The sequence below is a fragment of the Rhinatrema bivittatum genome, chromosome 14 (genome assembly GCF_901001135.1).
Source record: "Rhinatrema bivittatum chromosome 14, aRhiBiv1.1, whole genome shotgun sequence".
In the NCBI taxonomy this organism is placed as follows: Eukaryota; Metazoa; Chordata; class Amphibia; order Gymnophiona; family Rhinatrematidae; genus Rhinatrema; species Rhinatrema bivittatum.
The window spans coordinates 74,010,939-74,027,934 of record NC_042628.1 but is presented as its reverse complement, the minus strand read 5'-3'; the positions used below and the strand labels follow the sequence as shown (position 1 = coordinate 74,027,934).

The 16,996-nt window shown below is 50.8% G+C and overlaps 1 protein-coding gene across 3 annotated transcripts in view; it reads right to left on the bottom strand.

Moving 5' to 3' along the window:
- Positions 1 to 9,175: 9,175 nt before the first annotated feature.
- HAUS5 (HAUS augmin like complex subunit 5) overlaps positions 9,176 to 16,996 on the bottom strand; it is a 124,527-nt gene continuing 116,706 nt past the window's right edge. For 2 of the 3 annotated variants that reach the window (XM_029576778.1, XM_029576779.1), the window contains exons 19-20: positions 16,640 to 16,772; positions 9,176 to 9,853 (exon numbers count right to left, since the gene is read on the bottom strand). In XM_029576778.1, the coding sequence (XP_029432638.1) occupies positions 9,727 to 9,853; positions 16,640 to 16,772 (260 nt within the window). In that variant the 3' untranslated portion in view covers positions 9,176 to 9,726. Of the gene's footprint in view, positions 9,854 to 16,639; positions 16,773 to 16,996 lie in introns of those variants that run through there. The other variant, XM_029576780.1, reaches the window with a different exon arrangement.

Here is a 16,996-nt window from a genome sequence, read left to right as displayed (position 1 = left end):
AATAAAATTATGTAATATAAACTGTATAATTTAAATATTTAACTTGGATATAGTGACATATTAACCATGCCAAATATAAATAATAAGATAAAATGAATTTTGAACTTAGAAATTGTAGTCCAGTTGCAGAGGAAAATATAAATAAGATTAATTTTTAGAACTCAAAGATTGTTGTCCAGTTGCAGAGACCTGAAGGTAGGACTTGGTATGGTGACCATAATTAGGGGATACTTCTTATTTGGAAGAGGATACTTCTTATTTGCAGAGGATTTGAAGAGGATTTGCAGAGGATTTGAAGAGGATACTTCTTATTTGCAGAGACCTGAAGGTAGGACTTGGTATGGTGACCATAATTAGGGGATACTTCTTATTTGGAAGACTTTCCGTCTTGGTAGGATTGTGAGTCTGGGAAGGCTTGTTGGAAAAGAAGAGTCTTTAGCCTTTTTTTGAACTCTTGATGATTGGGTTCAAGTCTTAGATTTGGGGGGAGCATGTTCCACTGGTGGGGGCCTGCTAAGGATAGCGCTCTTTTGCTCAGAGATGATTTTACTTGTTGGGCATGCAGTGATCCTTTGTAAGCGCTTCTGATAGGTCTGGAAGATGTGTGCGGTTGGAGTTGAAAGCTTAACGTGATGGGAGCTATTTTGTTTGTCGCTTTGTGGATGATTGTGAGTACCTTATAGAGTATCCTTTGTTTAATGGGAAGCCAATGTAGATTACTAAGGATTGGGGTGATGTGATCTTTTTTGTTAGTGCTTGTTAGAATTCTGGCAGCAGAATTCTGTACCATCTGTAATGGTTTGATCGTGTTGTTGGGTAGACCTAGTAGCAGGGAGTTGCAATAGTCGAGCTTTGATAATATTATGGATTGAAGTACTAGCCTGAAGTCGGAGAAATAAAGGAGGGGTTTAAGTTTTTTGAGGACTTGCAGTTTGTAAAAGCAGTCCTTCGTGGTATTGTTTACGAACTTTTTTAGGTTAAGATGATTGTCAAGCCATGCTCCAAGGTTTCTGACGTCCGGTGAGAACATGTTATTAGCGTTTGGTAGAGAGAAGCTAGAGGAGATTGTGAGAGGATCCTGAGAGACAATGAGCATTTCGGTTTTATTGGCATTCAATACTAGGTTGAGGCTTGAGAGTAATTCCTTAATGGGCTGTAGGCATTCGTTCCAGTAAGTGATGGTTTTTTGAAGGGATTCTGTAATCGGGAGAAGGATTTGAATGTCGTCTGCATAGAGGTAATGGGTAAGCTTGAGGTTTGAGAGTAGGTGGCAGAGAGGGAGGAGGTAGATATTGAATAGGGTGGGAGAAAGTGAGGATCCTTGCGGGACTCCTTGCTCTGTAAGGATTGGATATGAGTGTATGGGTCCCTTAAATCGAGGGAACATAGCCAGTCCCCTTTTTGCAGGAGGGGAATCAGGGTGCTCAGGGAAACCATCTTGAACTTTTCTTTTTTGAGAAACTTGTTCAAGGCCCTCAAGTCTAGGATGGGATGGAGTCCCCCTGTTCTCTTTGGAATTAGAAGTGCCAGGAGTAGAATCCCTGCCCTCTTTGCCTTGGTGGGACAGGTTTGACTGCTCTGGCTATTAAAAGGATGGAGAGCTCCCATAACAGTACTTCCTGATGCGCTATTGGCTTCCAAAATGGGCACAGGGGGGGACAATTTGGTAGGACACCCAATAGGTTTAATTGATACTCTTGACGGACGATGGGCAGAACCTACAAGTCCAAAGTTATCCTGGGTCACCGATCCGCAAAGAACCGCAGTCTGCCCCCGGGTCCAGCATCTTGGGAACAGGTGGCTGGTTTATGCTCCCTACGATCCAGTCAAAACCTCAACCCAAGATTTGGCTGGGGAGCTGGCTTGGGGGCTTCTCTGTTGCCTAGGTTGGGCCATGAGAGCTCACCCTCTGTGAATGGGAGCGAGGGGCCGGTGGATAGTACTTCCTCTGGCGGTAGAAAGACCGCCTCTGACTCTGCCTTGCAGAGTTTCTGGCTAAGGAATGCGGGTGAAGAGCTGCTGGAGGGTCTCATGGTGATCCCACATCCCTCATCTTGTCTCCAAAGAGATTCTTTCCTGTGCATGGCAAGTCAGCAAGTCTTTCCTTTACCTCTGGCTGGAGATCCAAGGCCACAGCCAGGCCATTCTACGAGCATTGATTCCTGCCAGCTGGACCCTGCACTCCAGTTCCTCTTCGAAAATTGCCGATGCCAAAATCGAATGGAAGGCAGGAGGGGTGGCCAAACCTTCCTTGGATCTCCGAGCTGGATCAGCAATTGGTACCAGGACCAGTGGAGACTTTTGCAGACCCCCACCATTGATGGAGGATGGGCACTCTTCGTCGCAGGGTTGCTTTGGAGGCATCATGACATGAGCCGGCACCTTCATGAACCCAGCACGATGCATCAAGGGTGACCGGTGTCGATACTTCCTTGGCTTCCCTCTGAGCTCGACCCGGTCTTTCCACAGTGCCAAGGTCAATGACGATGAATCTTACTTCCTCGACCTGGAAGAGACCTACAGGGATTGGGCTCCGGCACCTCTATCAGCCAACAGTGTTAACAGAACCAACGGCGGTGCTGATGGCTTGGTATTTGTCGGTGCTGCTCCAAGGTCCATCAGTATCGATGCCGAAGTTGATGGCTCAGACTTCCTCAACCCGAAGTTTTTTTTTCAACCCCGGACATTATCCAATGCCCCCAGGCAGAGGGGACACACTTCGTGGGGGTCCGTGATGGACATGGTCCTCGGACACTGGGGATACTGACGAAAACCAGATGAGGCCATGACGAATGTAAAGGGAAAATGGGAGTTGGTGACGGCAAGTAGTTTATGCTGGCAGGCAGAGATTAAAGGGAATCGAGAAGGACCCGTGTTCGATAAAATTGCGAGAAAACCCGAAAAGAATGGTGGAAAAGTTTTCAAAGGCAATTTCTTAAAGAAAAGCCACAAGCTCATGCAACCATGATGCGAAAGATCCGCAGGAAAAAAAAAAAAAAAAAAAAGGAGACTGAAGAGGGATCCCCATGTGAACGCGTGGAATAGGGCATGCTCAGTATACACAGTCAAAGTTCTAGACTTTGACATAAGTTTTCCGTGCCAGGCTCCATCCGATGGTGTCACTCGTGTGAGGACTACCATGCTGCATGTCCATGTAAATTATTGGCTTGATGCTGACAATTTGAACTTTTCTGCTTGCTTACATACAATAAACTTTATGGACATTGTAGAGTATTTGATATCCTTCCTCCTATTATTGGTTGGACCATCGCCTATTATTATTATTTGCTCAATAAAATATATTACATTCAAAAAATGACAAGAGGCAGGTGGCACCTTATAGACTAATCAATTTATTGAGGCGTGAGCTTTTAAAAGAAAATTATTACTTACCTGCTAATTTTCGTTCCTGTAGTACCATGGATCAGTCCAGACCGTGGGTTATGTCCCCAATCCAGCAGATGGAGTCAGACCAAAACTCTGAGGGGGCGTCACCATAAGTACTACTACCCCCTCTGCAGGAGTTCAGTATCGAGTATATCAAAGCCCGAGTAAACAGAAAACCCCTGCATTGGATCAAGTTTAAACAAGACGGCAACATGAAGCCGCTGAATTTAAATAGAGAAAAACTGTACCGTCCCACCAACGGGTGGGAGGTCACATCGCGTGTCAACCCCCAAGAAAACAGTGATAAACAGTGAAACAGGGAACACGTGAAAGAAACAGCAGAAAAGACACTACCATATACCAGCTGAGCCGAGCCGAATCAGCGCCCAAAAGAGACAGCTGAGCAGGATGAGAAAAAAACCCAAATGCGGTGGGCGTCTGGACTGATCCATGGTACTACAGGAACGAAAATTAGCAGGTAAGTAATAATTTTCTTTTCCCTGTACGTACCTGGATCAGTCCAGACCGTGGGATGTACCCAAGCGTCCCTAAACCGGGTGGGGTCCTGCGAGGCCCGCTCGTAGAACCTGTTCGCCAAAGTGTCCATGGACGGAAGAGGCGAGGTGTAGTCGATAGTGTCTTGAGAACGTGTGCAACGATTTCCAGGTAGCCGCTCTGCAGATTTCTTGCGAAGAGACCGAGCGGGTCTCCGCCCAAGAGGCTGACTGAGACCGTGTAGAATGCGCTACAATGCCGGGCGGAGGAGTCCGCCCCGCGCCAATGTAGGCAGCAGCAACGCCGGCCTTCAGCCATCTGGCAATGGTCGTCTTCGAGGCCTGAGATCCCTTCCGGGGACCGGACCAAAGGACGAAGAGATGGTCAGAAGTCCGGAAATCATTCGTAGCCTCCAGGTAGATACGCAGGGTGCGCTTAACATCAAGAAGACGAAGAGATCTCGGCTCAGACGAAGAGAAAGATGGAAGTTCCACCGTCTGATTCACATGGAACGCAGACACCACCTTCGGAAGGAAGGAGGGCACAGTACGGAGAGAAACTCCCGAATCGGAGAACCGGAGATAGGGTTCTCTACACGACAGAGCCTGGAGCTCCGAAATCCGCCGAGCAGAGCAGATGGCCACCAGGAACACAGTCTTGAGAGTGAGATCCTTGATCGACGCATTCCGCAGCGGTTCAAACGGTGGTCCTGACATGGACCGTAATACCAGGTTGAGACTCCAGGAGGGACAAGGGTCCCGCAAAGGAGGACGCAAATGCTTGACCCCCCTTGAGAAAACGGGCGATGTCCGGGTGTTGACACAGTGATCCTCCGTCGCGCAGGAGGGAGCCAAGAGCGGCCACTTGAACCCGAAGGGAGTTGTAAGCGAGCCCCTTGTCCACCCCCGCTTGTAGGAACTGGAGGATCTGCGGGACAGACGCCTCCGAGGGTCTTGTGTTCAGGCCGGTACACCACAGCTCGAACACCTTCCAGACTCGCACATAGGCCACCGACGTCGAAGTCTTCCGAGAACGCAGCAGCGTGGACACTACCGCCTCCGGGTATCCCCGTCGTCGAAGTCGACGCCTCTCAAAAGCCAGGCCGCAAGACAGAAGAGTTCTGCCTGGTCGAAAAATACCGGTCCCTGGTGGAGAAGGCGGGGCAGATGTCCCAGCCGGATGGGTCCGTCGATTACTAGGTGAAGGAGGTCCGCAAACCAAGGTCGTCTTGGCCACTCTGGCGCGACCAGGATGACAGTCCCTCGATGAGCCTCTATCCGTCGCAGTAGCCTTCCCACCAGTGGCCACGGGGGGAACGCGTATAGAAGCAGATCGGCCGGCCACGGGAGCGCGAGAGCATCGACGCCCTCCGCCCCCCGTTCTCTTCGGCGACTGAAGAACCGAGGAGCCTTGGTGTTTTGGGCGGACGCCATGAGATCCAGGTGGGGGGAGCCCCACCGTCGAACAAGCAGCTGCATGGCCTCGTCGGAGAGGGACCACTCTCCGGGATCCAGAAGCTGGCGACTGAGGAAATCCGCCTGGACGTTGTCCACGCCCGCGATGTGCGAGGCCGCCAGACGGGCCAGATGTCGTTCCGCCCACTGCATCAGCATCGCCGCCTCGAGCGCGACCTGCGGGCTGCGAGTGCCGCCCTGTCGGTTGATGTAGGCCACCGTAGTCGCGTTGTCCGATAAGATTCTGACTTCCCGATTCCGAAGGAGTGGCAGGAAGTGGAGAAGCGCCAGCCTGACCGCTCTGGTCTCCAGACGATTGATGGACCACTTCGCCTCCTCCGCGGACCACGTCCCCTGCGTGGCGCTGCGGTCGCAGACTGCTCCCCAGCCTAGGAGACTGGCGTCGGTGGTGACCACTACCCAATTCGGTAGGTCGAGGGACACGCCGCGAGCCAGGTGCTCCGGGGCCATCCACCAGGCCAGACTGTCCCTGGCAAACTGGGGCAGTGGCAGTATCACCTGGTAGTCCTGCGAAAGTGGTTTCCAACGGGATAGCAGTGCTCGTTGCAGGGGCCGGAGGTGCGCAAATGCCCAAGGAACCATGTCGATGGTGGAACCCATGACCCCCAGGAGCTGCAGATAGTCCCAGGAGGTGGGAGCTGGTAATGCAGAGAACCGCTGTATGTGATCCCGCAGGGCTTGCGCCTTGTCCCGACGTAGAAAAACCGCGCCCAGACGTGTGTCGAAGGTCGCCCCCAAGAAGTCTAAGCGCTGCGAGGGCACGAGGGAGCTCTTGGAGAAGTTCACCACCCATCCCAGGGACTGCAGAAACTCTATCACCCTGGCCACAGCCGCCTGTCCATGCTGAAAAGACTTCGCTCGGATGAGCCAATCGTCCAAATAAGGGTGGACTAGGATGCCCTCCTTCCGAAGGGCAGCCGCCACGACTACCATGATCTTGGTAAAGGTGCGCGGGGCCGTTGCCAGACCGAACGGAAGCGCCACAAACTGGAAATGCTGATCCAGAATCTTGAAACATAGAAGACAATGATGCTCCCGTCGGATGGGAATGTGAAGGTAGGCCTCCGTCAGGTCCAAGGAGGCCAGGAACTCCCCCCGATGCACCGCCGCGATCACCGACCGCAGCGTTTCCATGCGGAACCGGACCACCCGAAGGGACCTGTTGACTTCCTTCAAGTCCAGTATGGGACGGAAGGAACCGTCTTTCTTTGGTACCACGAAGTAGATGGAATAATGGCCCGAGCCCACCTCTCCGGAGGGTACGGGCACAATGGCGCCTATCTCCCACAGTCTGTCCAACGTCAGCTGCACCGCCCCTCGTTTGATGGCCGAGCCGCAGGGGGAGAAGACGAACCGTCCCTTGGGAGCGCGGACAAACTCCAACGCGTAGCCGTGTCCTATGGTGTCCAAGACCCACTGATCCGAGGTGATCCGCGCCCACTCCTTGTAGAAGAACGCCAGCCGCCCCCCAATCTTGGGGACGGCGGAGTGGGCGAGCTGAACATCATTGAGAGGACTTGGGAGAAGGTTGTCCCGCCGTGGAAGCGGGACGCGCGGGGCGGCGCCCGCGAAAGGAGCGTGACCAGGGCTGAGACCTGGAGGTAGAGGGCCGAGACGCCGCCGGTCTGTAATTCCTGTAGCGTCTTTGCGCTCTGGCTCTGGTCCGGGAGGACGAAAATGCCCTGGTGGAGCGATATCTGTCTTCCGGCAGGCGATGGACCGCGTTTTCCCCCAGAGACTTGATGATCTGGTCCAGATCCTCTCCGAACAGGAATTTACCCCTGAAAGGCAGGGAACCCAGACTCGACTTGGAGGACGTGTCTGCCGCCCAGTTTCGTAGCCATAGGAGCCGACGCGCCGCCACCACCGAGGCCATGGAGCGGGCGAGGACCCTAAAAAGATCATAGGAGGCGTCAGCCCCGTATGCCACCGCGGCTTCCAGCCTATCCGCCTGGGCGGCCTCCTCGGGTGGCAACACCTGAGAAGTGAGCAGTAGCTGCACCCAGAGAAGACTAGCCCGCTGTGCAAGCGAGCTGCACATCGCCGCCCGCAGCCCCACTGCGGAGACCTCGAAGACTCGCTTGAGGAAGACTTCCAACTTGCGATCCTGCGTATCCCTTAACGCCGCTCCACCTGTCACCGGTATGGTCGTCCTCTTCGTGACCGCCGACACCGCGGAGTCCACCCTGGGTACCTTGATGAGATTCAGAAAATCTTCCGGCAGCGGGTACAGCCTCTCCATGGCGCGGCTGCCCTTTAGAGCAGCTTCCGGGAAATCCCATTCCCTGGTGAGGAGTTGCAGAAAAGACTCGTGAATGGGAAAAGCCCGCGCCCGCGGACGAAGGGCTGCCAAGACCGGATCCCCCTTCTTGGAAGAAGTGACTACAGCGGGCGCGACGGGAGCTGGCGGGTCCGGCGGGGGATCGAGATCCAACCCCTGAATGATTTGCGGGATTAGGTCATCCAGCTCTTCCCGCTGGAAGAGGCGCAGCGTGCGTGGATCCTCTCCCTCTGACGTAGAGTCCCCTTGTCCCGAAGCCGCAGGGTCCGATCCAGGGGAAACTGGGGCCGACCCAGTCCCCCCCGAGCCCACTGGGATCCGGGCGTGGACGGGGAGCTGTGGGGCCCCCACGCCCGCCGGAGCGGGGGGGGCCGGAGAGAGGGACGAAGGTCGTGGTAGCTTGGGTGGTGGAGGTCCCGCAGGAGCAGCCAGTTCCTGCAGGTAAGCTGTGTGCATCAGCCGGATAAACTCCGGGGAAAACCCCGGTCTACTCGGGGGGACCTCCGCAGGTGGGGACCCCGGGGGACCCCGCCCCTGCGGGTCCGTCTCCGGATCTGACTCCGGTAGTAAATTCGGGGGAGAGCCCTCCGAGGCCTCCCCATCCCCCAGCGCTGTCGGAGCTCCTTCGGGACGCAGCGCATGCAAAATGGCCGCTGTTCCCGCCAAGAATGGGGGAGGGGCCGGCCCACGCCGCCCGGGCAAAGCCAACGTTGAAAAATGTGTTAGGAGCCCGGACGAACCTTCCCCCCCTGGGAGGCATCTAGCACAGATGCCCTCCCTTGAAATACGCGATCCTGGCTCGCCGCAGGCCGAGCAACGCGACGGCCGCGGCATGACAGGCGCGAGTAAAAAAAAAAAACAAAACACACCCGGCAGTCCAAAACAGTCAGGTAGCCTCGGGGGAGGGGGGGGGGGGGGCCGCGAGACGGCGCGCCGCTGCGGGGGGGCCCGGATGGCCTGCACTACCCGCCGAAGGTAAAGCGGCGCCGCGGGGGGGCTGTCCTGGCCTCACAACCCGCTAAAGAGGATCTCCCTGCTCCCTGCCGCTCACGAGGTGCCGGCAAAATGGCCGCGGGAGGGAGAGAAAAAAAAAAAGAAAACGCCAAGAAGGCCGGTCCCACCAGCCGTCGCGTCCAGCCGAGCTGCAAGAGAAACTACAACCAAGAAAAACACGGCAATGCGACTTACCCTCGGTACGGACGCAGACTAGAGCCGGGAGAGAAGCAAAGGAGGCAGAGAGCACAGGAAAGAAGCCACGCCTCCCCAATTAACTAATTAACTTTTTTTTTTTTTTTGAAAGAAATACAACTTGATCCAAAGCTAACAACCCAGAGAGGAAAGCCTCAAACAAGAGGAACAAAAGAAGGTTACTGGCAATCGGGAGCAAGCCCAGATTCCCCTACTCGCATCTGCTGGAGTCAGAAGATACTGAACTCCTGCAGAGGGGGTAGTAGTACTTATGGTGACGCCCCCTCAGAGTTTTGGTCTGACTCCATCTGCTGGATTGGGGACATAACCCACGGTCTGGACTGATCCAGGTACGTACAGGGAAAGACAGAGTCTACTTTATCAGATCTAAGGTACCAGCTGCCTCTTGTCATTTTTGCTACACCAGATTATCATAGCTATCCCTCTGAAGATTTTGATACAACTTTCAACAAATCCATTTTGTCCACGTTCAGTACAGCTACAAGAACGTCACAGGAATTAAAAGGTGACAATTTTTTTTTGCAATTTTAAAATTATATTTTCCCATACATTTCTGTTTGGAAGAGAAAGCACCTTGTGGCTTTTCAGACTGCAATGACTGCTTGGTAAATCTGAAAGATGCATTGAAGTGCACACATTAAAGTTACAGGGTGAAATAGACTTTGAGACAGCAGGTATTAACATTTTTCTTTAAACAAACTAGTGGACAGAATTGTCTTTCCAGTCCCCACACCTCCTGAGTCCTGCCGTATCCACAGTACCCTGGTAACACTCCATTTGAGACATGGCATCACTGCTGATGGTCATATGATAAGGTGCAATGGCACAGCGGATCCTCTCTCGTCCCACATTTGTGGCAGATGTGCCCACAAGAGATCATCAAGCCCAGTTGCCATGCTGCTGCTGCAGGGTTCGGAGAGCCAGGGTCCATCTCTCCAGCCACTGGCAGAGACTCAGGCTGTGACGCGTCTCCCATGAGAGGGCAAACTGGGCTGGCTGCTCCCACCTGGGAAGAGAGAAGAGAAGCCATGACCTGCTTTATCTGCATAGTGCCCCTGAATCCCTCTATATTGTGGCATCAATGTGGGATAAAGACAGTGACAAAGAAGAGAGATAAGGAGACAAAATGACAATAACCAACTCAGGTAGGGCAACTTCGCCTTTAGCTCAATGTGTAGAGTTGCAGGTTCAAATCCAGAGGTTCCCAAACAGGCTGTGGTGCTGCAGCAAAATGTGTAAAACACCTTTATAAGAAGCTAGAAAATCAGTCTGAATACCAGCAGATGAGCTAACATCGTCGCCTCATATTTTCATCTGCAGTCTGCCCAGTACTGCAATGATGCCCTATAATCAGCAAAACTAGCAGAAAGCAGAGTTGCTTACCTGTAACAGGTGTTCTCCCAGGACAGCAGGATGTTAGTCCTCACGTATGAGTGACATCATCAGGATGGAGCCCAATCATGGAACACTTTTGTCAAAGTTTCTAGAACTTTGACTGGCACCTACTGGGCATGCCCAGCATGGCACCAACTCTGTGGCCACACGGGGGTCCCCCTTCAGTCTCGTTTGTAGCAAAAAGTACGAGTGAAATATAAATTAATAAAATGTAGGCGAACCCAACTCCGCGGGGTGGCGGGAGGGTTTCGTGAGGACTAACATCCTGCTGTCCTGGGAGAACACCTGTTACAGGTAAGCAACTCTGCTTTCTCCCAGGACAAGCAGGATGGTAGCCCTCACACATGGGTGAATAGCGAGCTACAGGCTGCCTGAAAACAGAGTAAACCAAGCAGCACCCAAAAATGTGTAACAGGCACAACAGGGGTGCTGTCGGTAATGAAGGGCAGCCTGAAATTCACAGTGGGCTGTAGGTAGGAAGAGTTGGGCTCCTAAACTGGAAACAGACTGGCCAAAGACGCTGTCCTGCCTGCCAGTTTTGTCCAGGCAGTAGTGAGCTGCGAAGGTAAGGAGAGAGCTCCAAGTTGCAGCCCTGCAGATGTCGGCAATGGGTACTGAACAGAAGGGCGCTACTGACGTTGCCATGGCCCTGACTGAATGCGCTTTCACTCGTCCCTCTACGGGAAGGCCTGCTTACTGGTAGCAGAAGGAAATGCAGTCCAACCACCAGGTGGACAGGGTCTGCTTGCCCACCGCAACTCAGAGTCTATTTTTGTCAAAGGAGACAGAGTTGGGTGGACGGCCTGTGGGCTGCAGTGCGGTCTAAATAAAATGTGAGCGCATGTTTACAGTCCAAGGAGTGCAGAGCCTGCTCACCTGGGTGTGAGTGAGGTCTCGGAAAAAACGTAGGCAGTATTATGGATTGATTCAAGTGGAAATCAGTCACTACCTTCGGCAAGAATTTAGGGTGAGTGTGGAGCAATCTTGTATAAGGTGGGTACGTTACCAGTGCCTGGAGCTCACTGAAAGGCAGCACGCGATACTGGTAGAACTCTTCCTCTACCAGGAACCACAGTTACCTCTGATCTGCTGGATAAACAGGGATATGGGCGTATGCGTCTTTGAGCTTGTGGGAGCAGAGCCAGCCCCCAGCTCTGAGGAGGAGGATTAAAGCTCCCAACAAGACCATCAAACTTTTCCTCGACAAGAAACTGGTTTAATGCCCTCAGATCCAGAAAGGGGCAAAGGTCACCAGTTTTCTTGGGAATCAGGAAATACCTGGAGTAGAACCTGTCCCCCTCATTGGCCTGACGGGACTGGTTCGACTGCTCGAGCTATTAAGAGGGCGGATAGCTCTACTCAAATTATCTGCTGGTTCTCTACTCTTCTCCCCCAGGGACACGGAGGAGAACGGGGAGGAGTTCATTAGAAATGCAATCTGTACCCCTGCCTCACGATGGACAGGATCCTGTGGTCCGAGGTAACTGAAGTCCATCGTTTTGCGAATAGTTGCAAGCGGCCCCCCCATGGGGGGATGGGGGTGGTGGTCGGCAACCTGGGGTATAGTTGGTTGGCTCAAACCCCCTGGCTGCCAGTCAAAATCCAGCGATGGGGCTGGAATCGGGCAGGGCGTACAAGGTTGCCATGCTGGTCTTGCCGGTACCCACTGAGGTCTCAATCTAGAGGCCGGCAGGTAGTACTTGCGTGGCTGGTAAAAAGGCCGTCTTGGATATTGTCTGGGAGGCTTTTCGCTGGAGGGCTGGGTGTCCGAGGTGCTGGCTGACAACTGTTGGAGGTTCCACAATATTCCTTCAGTTGGGCCACAGACTCTATTCTTGTCCCCAAAAAGGTTCTCCCCTGTACAGGGTAGATCTGCCAGACAGTCCTGCACCTCGGCGCTCAGCCAAGCCATGTGTCGAGCCTCAATGCCTGCTGTGGCAACCCTCATAGCTGTCTCAAATACTTCATACGCAGAGTGGACCTCGTGCTTATTACAGTCCAGGCCCTGCTGAATTATTTTCTGGAAGTCCTCCTGAAATTGCTGCAGGAGGCGATCCCCCAGCTCTTAGGCTTGTTTCCAGACGTTTCTGGAATACCGCCCCATATAGAGCTGAGAGAAGCAATCCTAGCTGCTAACATTGAGCCCTGGAATACCTGGCGTCCGAGAGCGTCCAGAGCTCTGTGCTCATGGCCCGGTGGGGGGATCCAGAGGCATGAGGCTGAAGTCTCTTTGCCTTCTTTAGGGTCGACTCCACCACCAATGACTGGTGAGGAAGCTGACGGCATTCAAAACCGGTGGTAGGCTGGACTAATCCTACCAGTAGAGAAAACAATTGAAAAAACATTAAAAAAAACATTAAACTTAGCAATGTTGTACCTAGATATAATTAAACAGCTACTAAGCCAAATGGAACCGGTAATTAATATTGAAAAAACAGAATTCATACACCTTGAACGAAAAACCACTGAATTAATACAGAATCCCAAACTTAAAAATGATCAGATAGTGGAACTAACTGAAAAAGCCAGAAACCTAGGTGTAATAATTGACAATGAACTCAACCTTAAGCAACACATATCATTGAAAATTAGGGAAGGCTACGCCAAACTAATGGTCCTTAGAAGGCTAAAACCCCTATAAACCCAAGCACATTTTCGAACTGTTCTACAAGCACTAATATTCGCTAGCACAGACTATTGTAACACACTTTTCCTGGGATTACCATATACAACACTAAGACCACTACAAATCTTACAGAACTACGCAGCCAGAATACTGACCGGAAAAAATATAAGGGACCACGTCACTCAGACTCTCGCTGAATTACACTGGCTGCCAACTGAACAAAGAGTGCAATTTAAAACACTATGCACAATTCACAAACTGATCTATGAAGAAAATACCGATTGGCTAAACACTGCACTATGGCTACATGTCCCCCAGAGAAATCTCAGATCAGCCAATAACAGCTAAACGGATGCAAGTGAGAGAGCGAGCACTATCCTTAGCTGGTCCAACATTATGGAACACAATGTCACTTGAAATAAGATTAATGAGAGATCTAAAACTCTTCAAAAAAAAAAAAGTTTAAAAACATGGCTCTTCAAAAAAGCTTTTCAAAATGAGAGTGGGGAGTAAGTAATACTAATGAACGAGAAAAAGAACTACACAGTTAAGTCACCAAAACATATATGCTTTCTTTATTATTTTTTCGCATAAAGTACAGTATATCTCATGTTTGATGGAATTTCCAATCCACATTCCATATAGCAATATTATTTGAATCATGTAACTGAAAATTTATTGGCACCTACTAGATAATTTACAAACCAAGCCAAACTTATTTATGTGCCTATCTGTAAACCGTTGTGATGGTATATCACTAAACGACGGTATAGAAAAGTTTTTAAATAAATAAATAGACAGACCGCATCCATCTTCTGGTTCACAGGAGGAATGGAGATCCTTAAAGATGTCATGTTCTGGAACAGCCACCACTTCCATAGGGGCATCAAGAAATTGCAGAATCTCAAACATCTTGTGACAAGAATCCTGTTGTTAATAGCTGGAAAGACACAGACTCTACCATGACCTTGACAAACCTAGCAAAAGAAAGATCCTCTGGAGGGGATTTCCACCTCTCCTCTAGTGGAGAGGGTTCAGAAGGCAAGTCATCCAATTCCTCCATGGAGGAAAAAGATGCCTCCTTCCCAAGAATCATAGGGGGCCTTCCCCTTGAACATCCGGAGATGGGGGTGGAGTTCCCACCTGAACCCTAAGACCCGAGCCAGAGGACTGCAGAGGCACCATCGGAACCAACGATGGTACTGATGGCACTGGTGGGATCTTGGGCACTGATGCTCCTGATGCTGGTGGATCCAATGGCACCGGGAGCATCGGAGAGCCAGAGGTTGCCGGGATACTATGTGCAGCCAAGACACTGTCGACCCCGATGGACCTTCCTCATCCGAGGAATCGCTCACCGGAATGAAGACCGGTGGCAGCAGCAGCGATGCTTCCTTCAACAGCAAAGGGGTTCATGGTAACGGAGCTGGTTGCGACGGTAAGACACTGAGCAGTAGGTCCAGCTGCTCCAAAAGAGTCGCAAGCACCAATGGAGTCGGCTCCTGCGGTGGTCCTGGTGGAACCAGAGGCTCAATGCCCTGCAGGGCCTGGTTGACCACCAACCGCACGCACCTTTCTAATTCCTCCTCAAAAGCTGCTGAGGACAGGACAGATTGAGGAGGTGGCAGCAGCAGAATCGGATCGACCCCAGAGTCACAGGGTGGAACCAAACCTTCCACCGGAATCGGTGGGGACCACGAGGACCAGAGGATATCACCTCCTCCGCACGAGAGCGCTTCGGGGGAGGCACCAATGAGGTCGATGCCTTCCCATGGTCTGACTTTAAAGAGGAGGATCAGTGTGTGTTTCCTAGACTTTTCTCAGTGCTCATTTCGGTCCTTCCCCGTGTCAGACAGTGAGACCTGGATCGCAAGGATATTGACCTTACATGGTCTCCTGCCTCTACCTCGGGATAGATAGTGGAAGGGACACCGAGGAGGTCGATGCAGACTCTCTTCCCTTGCGGTGTGGAAGTCCTGGAGGCTGACGATGGATTTTGTTTCTTAGCGCTGATCAGCTTTTCCATTTTGTCTAAACACACCCAATGGCCCTTAGGGGTCACCTGGACACAAAGATTGCAAACACGGAGATCGTGCGACCCCCTCATGGGGGTCTGTGATGGAGATGGTCCAGGGGCACTGGCGAAAGCCGGATACTGCCATGCTGAAAAGAACCTGATGTGCTGTTGATGGCCACTGAGAGGCAATACCATTGATAATAGACCACGAAGTACCACAAAAACTTATTGAAAGCGATGACCCCGAAGCGCAGAGGGTCCCGACGCAACGCGGGAAGGAAGAAAAAACCTGATTTCTCACAGAAAAAAGTACAAGCTCCACAGCCATGAGGCTTCAGCTTCGCGGAAAAAGAGACTGAAAAGGGACCCCATGTGGATGCGTGGTTAGCAGCATGCTGGGCTTGCTGTGTGTGTCTGTCAAAGTTTTCATGCCGGGCTCCATCTGATGATGTCACCATCCTGCTTGACCTTGGAGAACGTAGCCCACTGCTCTAACCACTAGGCTACTCCTCCACTCCATACGCCTGTATGAAGAGGAAGGGTAACATTTCTTTTATATACATGTGCACCTCACAAATCAATCACACACAGTGTCAGTGCCTTGGGCACACTTCTGAGGCAAATGGATGCAAGCTTCTAGCACTCCGTACTTTTCTAAAGATAGCAACATAAGGTCGCACAGCCTGAACAATGTAACCTGCCAAGGTTACCAACTGGCTCCATTCTTTCAGTCCAGATTGATAGTGGTAGCGTAGGACTGTCCGACCCACCCTGTCTTTCAAAGATCTTTACTGCAGTTTTGTGATCTTTGCCTCCTTTTCTTGGAAACTTGACCCAACCATACTGCTACACTGTGTATGTTGGCTTGTCTTCTACCCTCCTGGGTTTTACCCTCATCGATTGCTTATGCTTACAGGTCTGCTTTTTCTTACATTTAGCTTTTTAATTAAAAATACACTTTATTTGAACCTAGTATTGTTGTGCCTGATATTTTGCTTTTCCTTAATTTCAGAAGACTCGCAGCCATAGCCCCCTAATTAGCTGTTTGCTCTAGCTATCTATCTATATCTGGGACATGGAAATCTTAGTGGAACCTATGTGAAGTGATAAAGATATGCATGGGACTCTATCGTTCCTGTGAAACAACTACAAAGTATCCTTTCTTGTGGATTGTGGTTCAACTGTATCCCCTTTTTAATGACGGTGTCTTTCATGTGACTCACTTGCAATTCACAAAGTATCTTTCTTGAAGTTCAACTAGATTGAAAAGGTTTTATTGTTTCCTTGCAATGTTTTATGTTGATATTTATACATATTATATAAATGCATATCACTAAAAGTTTAGAAGTGGTGTGAATGAGTAATGATTGACTAGGACAATTGATTGTGTGTGTTTTTGAAAAGTTTGGATATTGTCACTGTGTAATAAAGCTTGCAATATTAAGCATCTCTCAAATCATTTAAAATATTAGTGGTGTTACCCTATTTTAGGGTTCTCTGACAGATACACGATTTTAGGTACCCACATATTTTTATTTAAAGCCTAGATCAAATACACTGTATCTATAAATATATGTATGCATTATTTTAAGACAAGGACAGCCTGCCATCTAATCTGAAAATAGGGAGCCAGTTGATAAAACTACCTGCACCAAGCAAGATGATGGACTGTAAAAGTGGCGATGGTGGGGAGGGGTGGAGGAGTGGACATGCATGGAAGAAGGATTATTAGAACAAGAAACAGGACTCCCCACCAGTCAGTCACGGCTTGCTGTACGTCCTTCGTGTAGTCGATGCTCTGTGCACATTGCTGTGTAAGGAGCTGGATCTTAGGCACAAGGCAAGCAACTTGGTCTACATCGTGATCTTTCACCATCTTGATCAAAGCTGCAGCAAGAGAGAAACCATGAAAGGCAGAGATATGAGGAGAGGGCAGAATGATAGCGAGAAAGTGTGAGCAACCATGAAGGGCAGAGAGAGAATGAGAGAGAGAGAGGGACAACATGAAAAAACCATGGAACTCAGATGTGGGAAGAGAGGAAAATGAAACAAAAAACATAAGGAACTATAAACGACAGATCTGGGAGAAAGCAGACAAAAAAAAAAATATT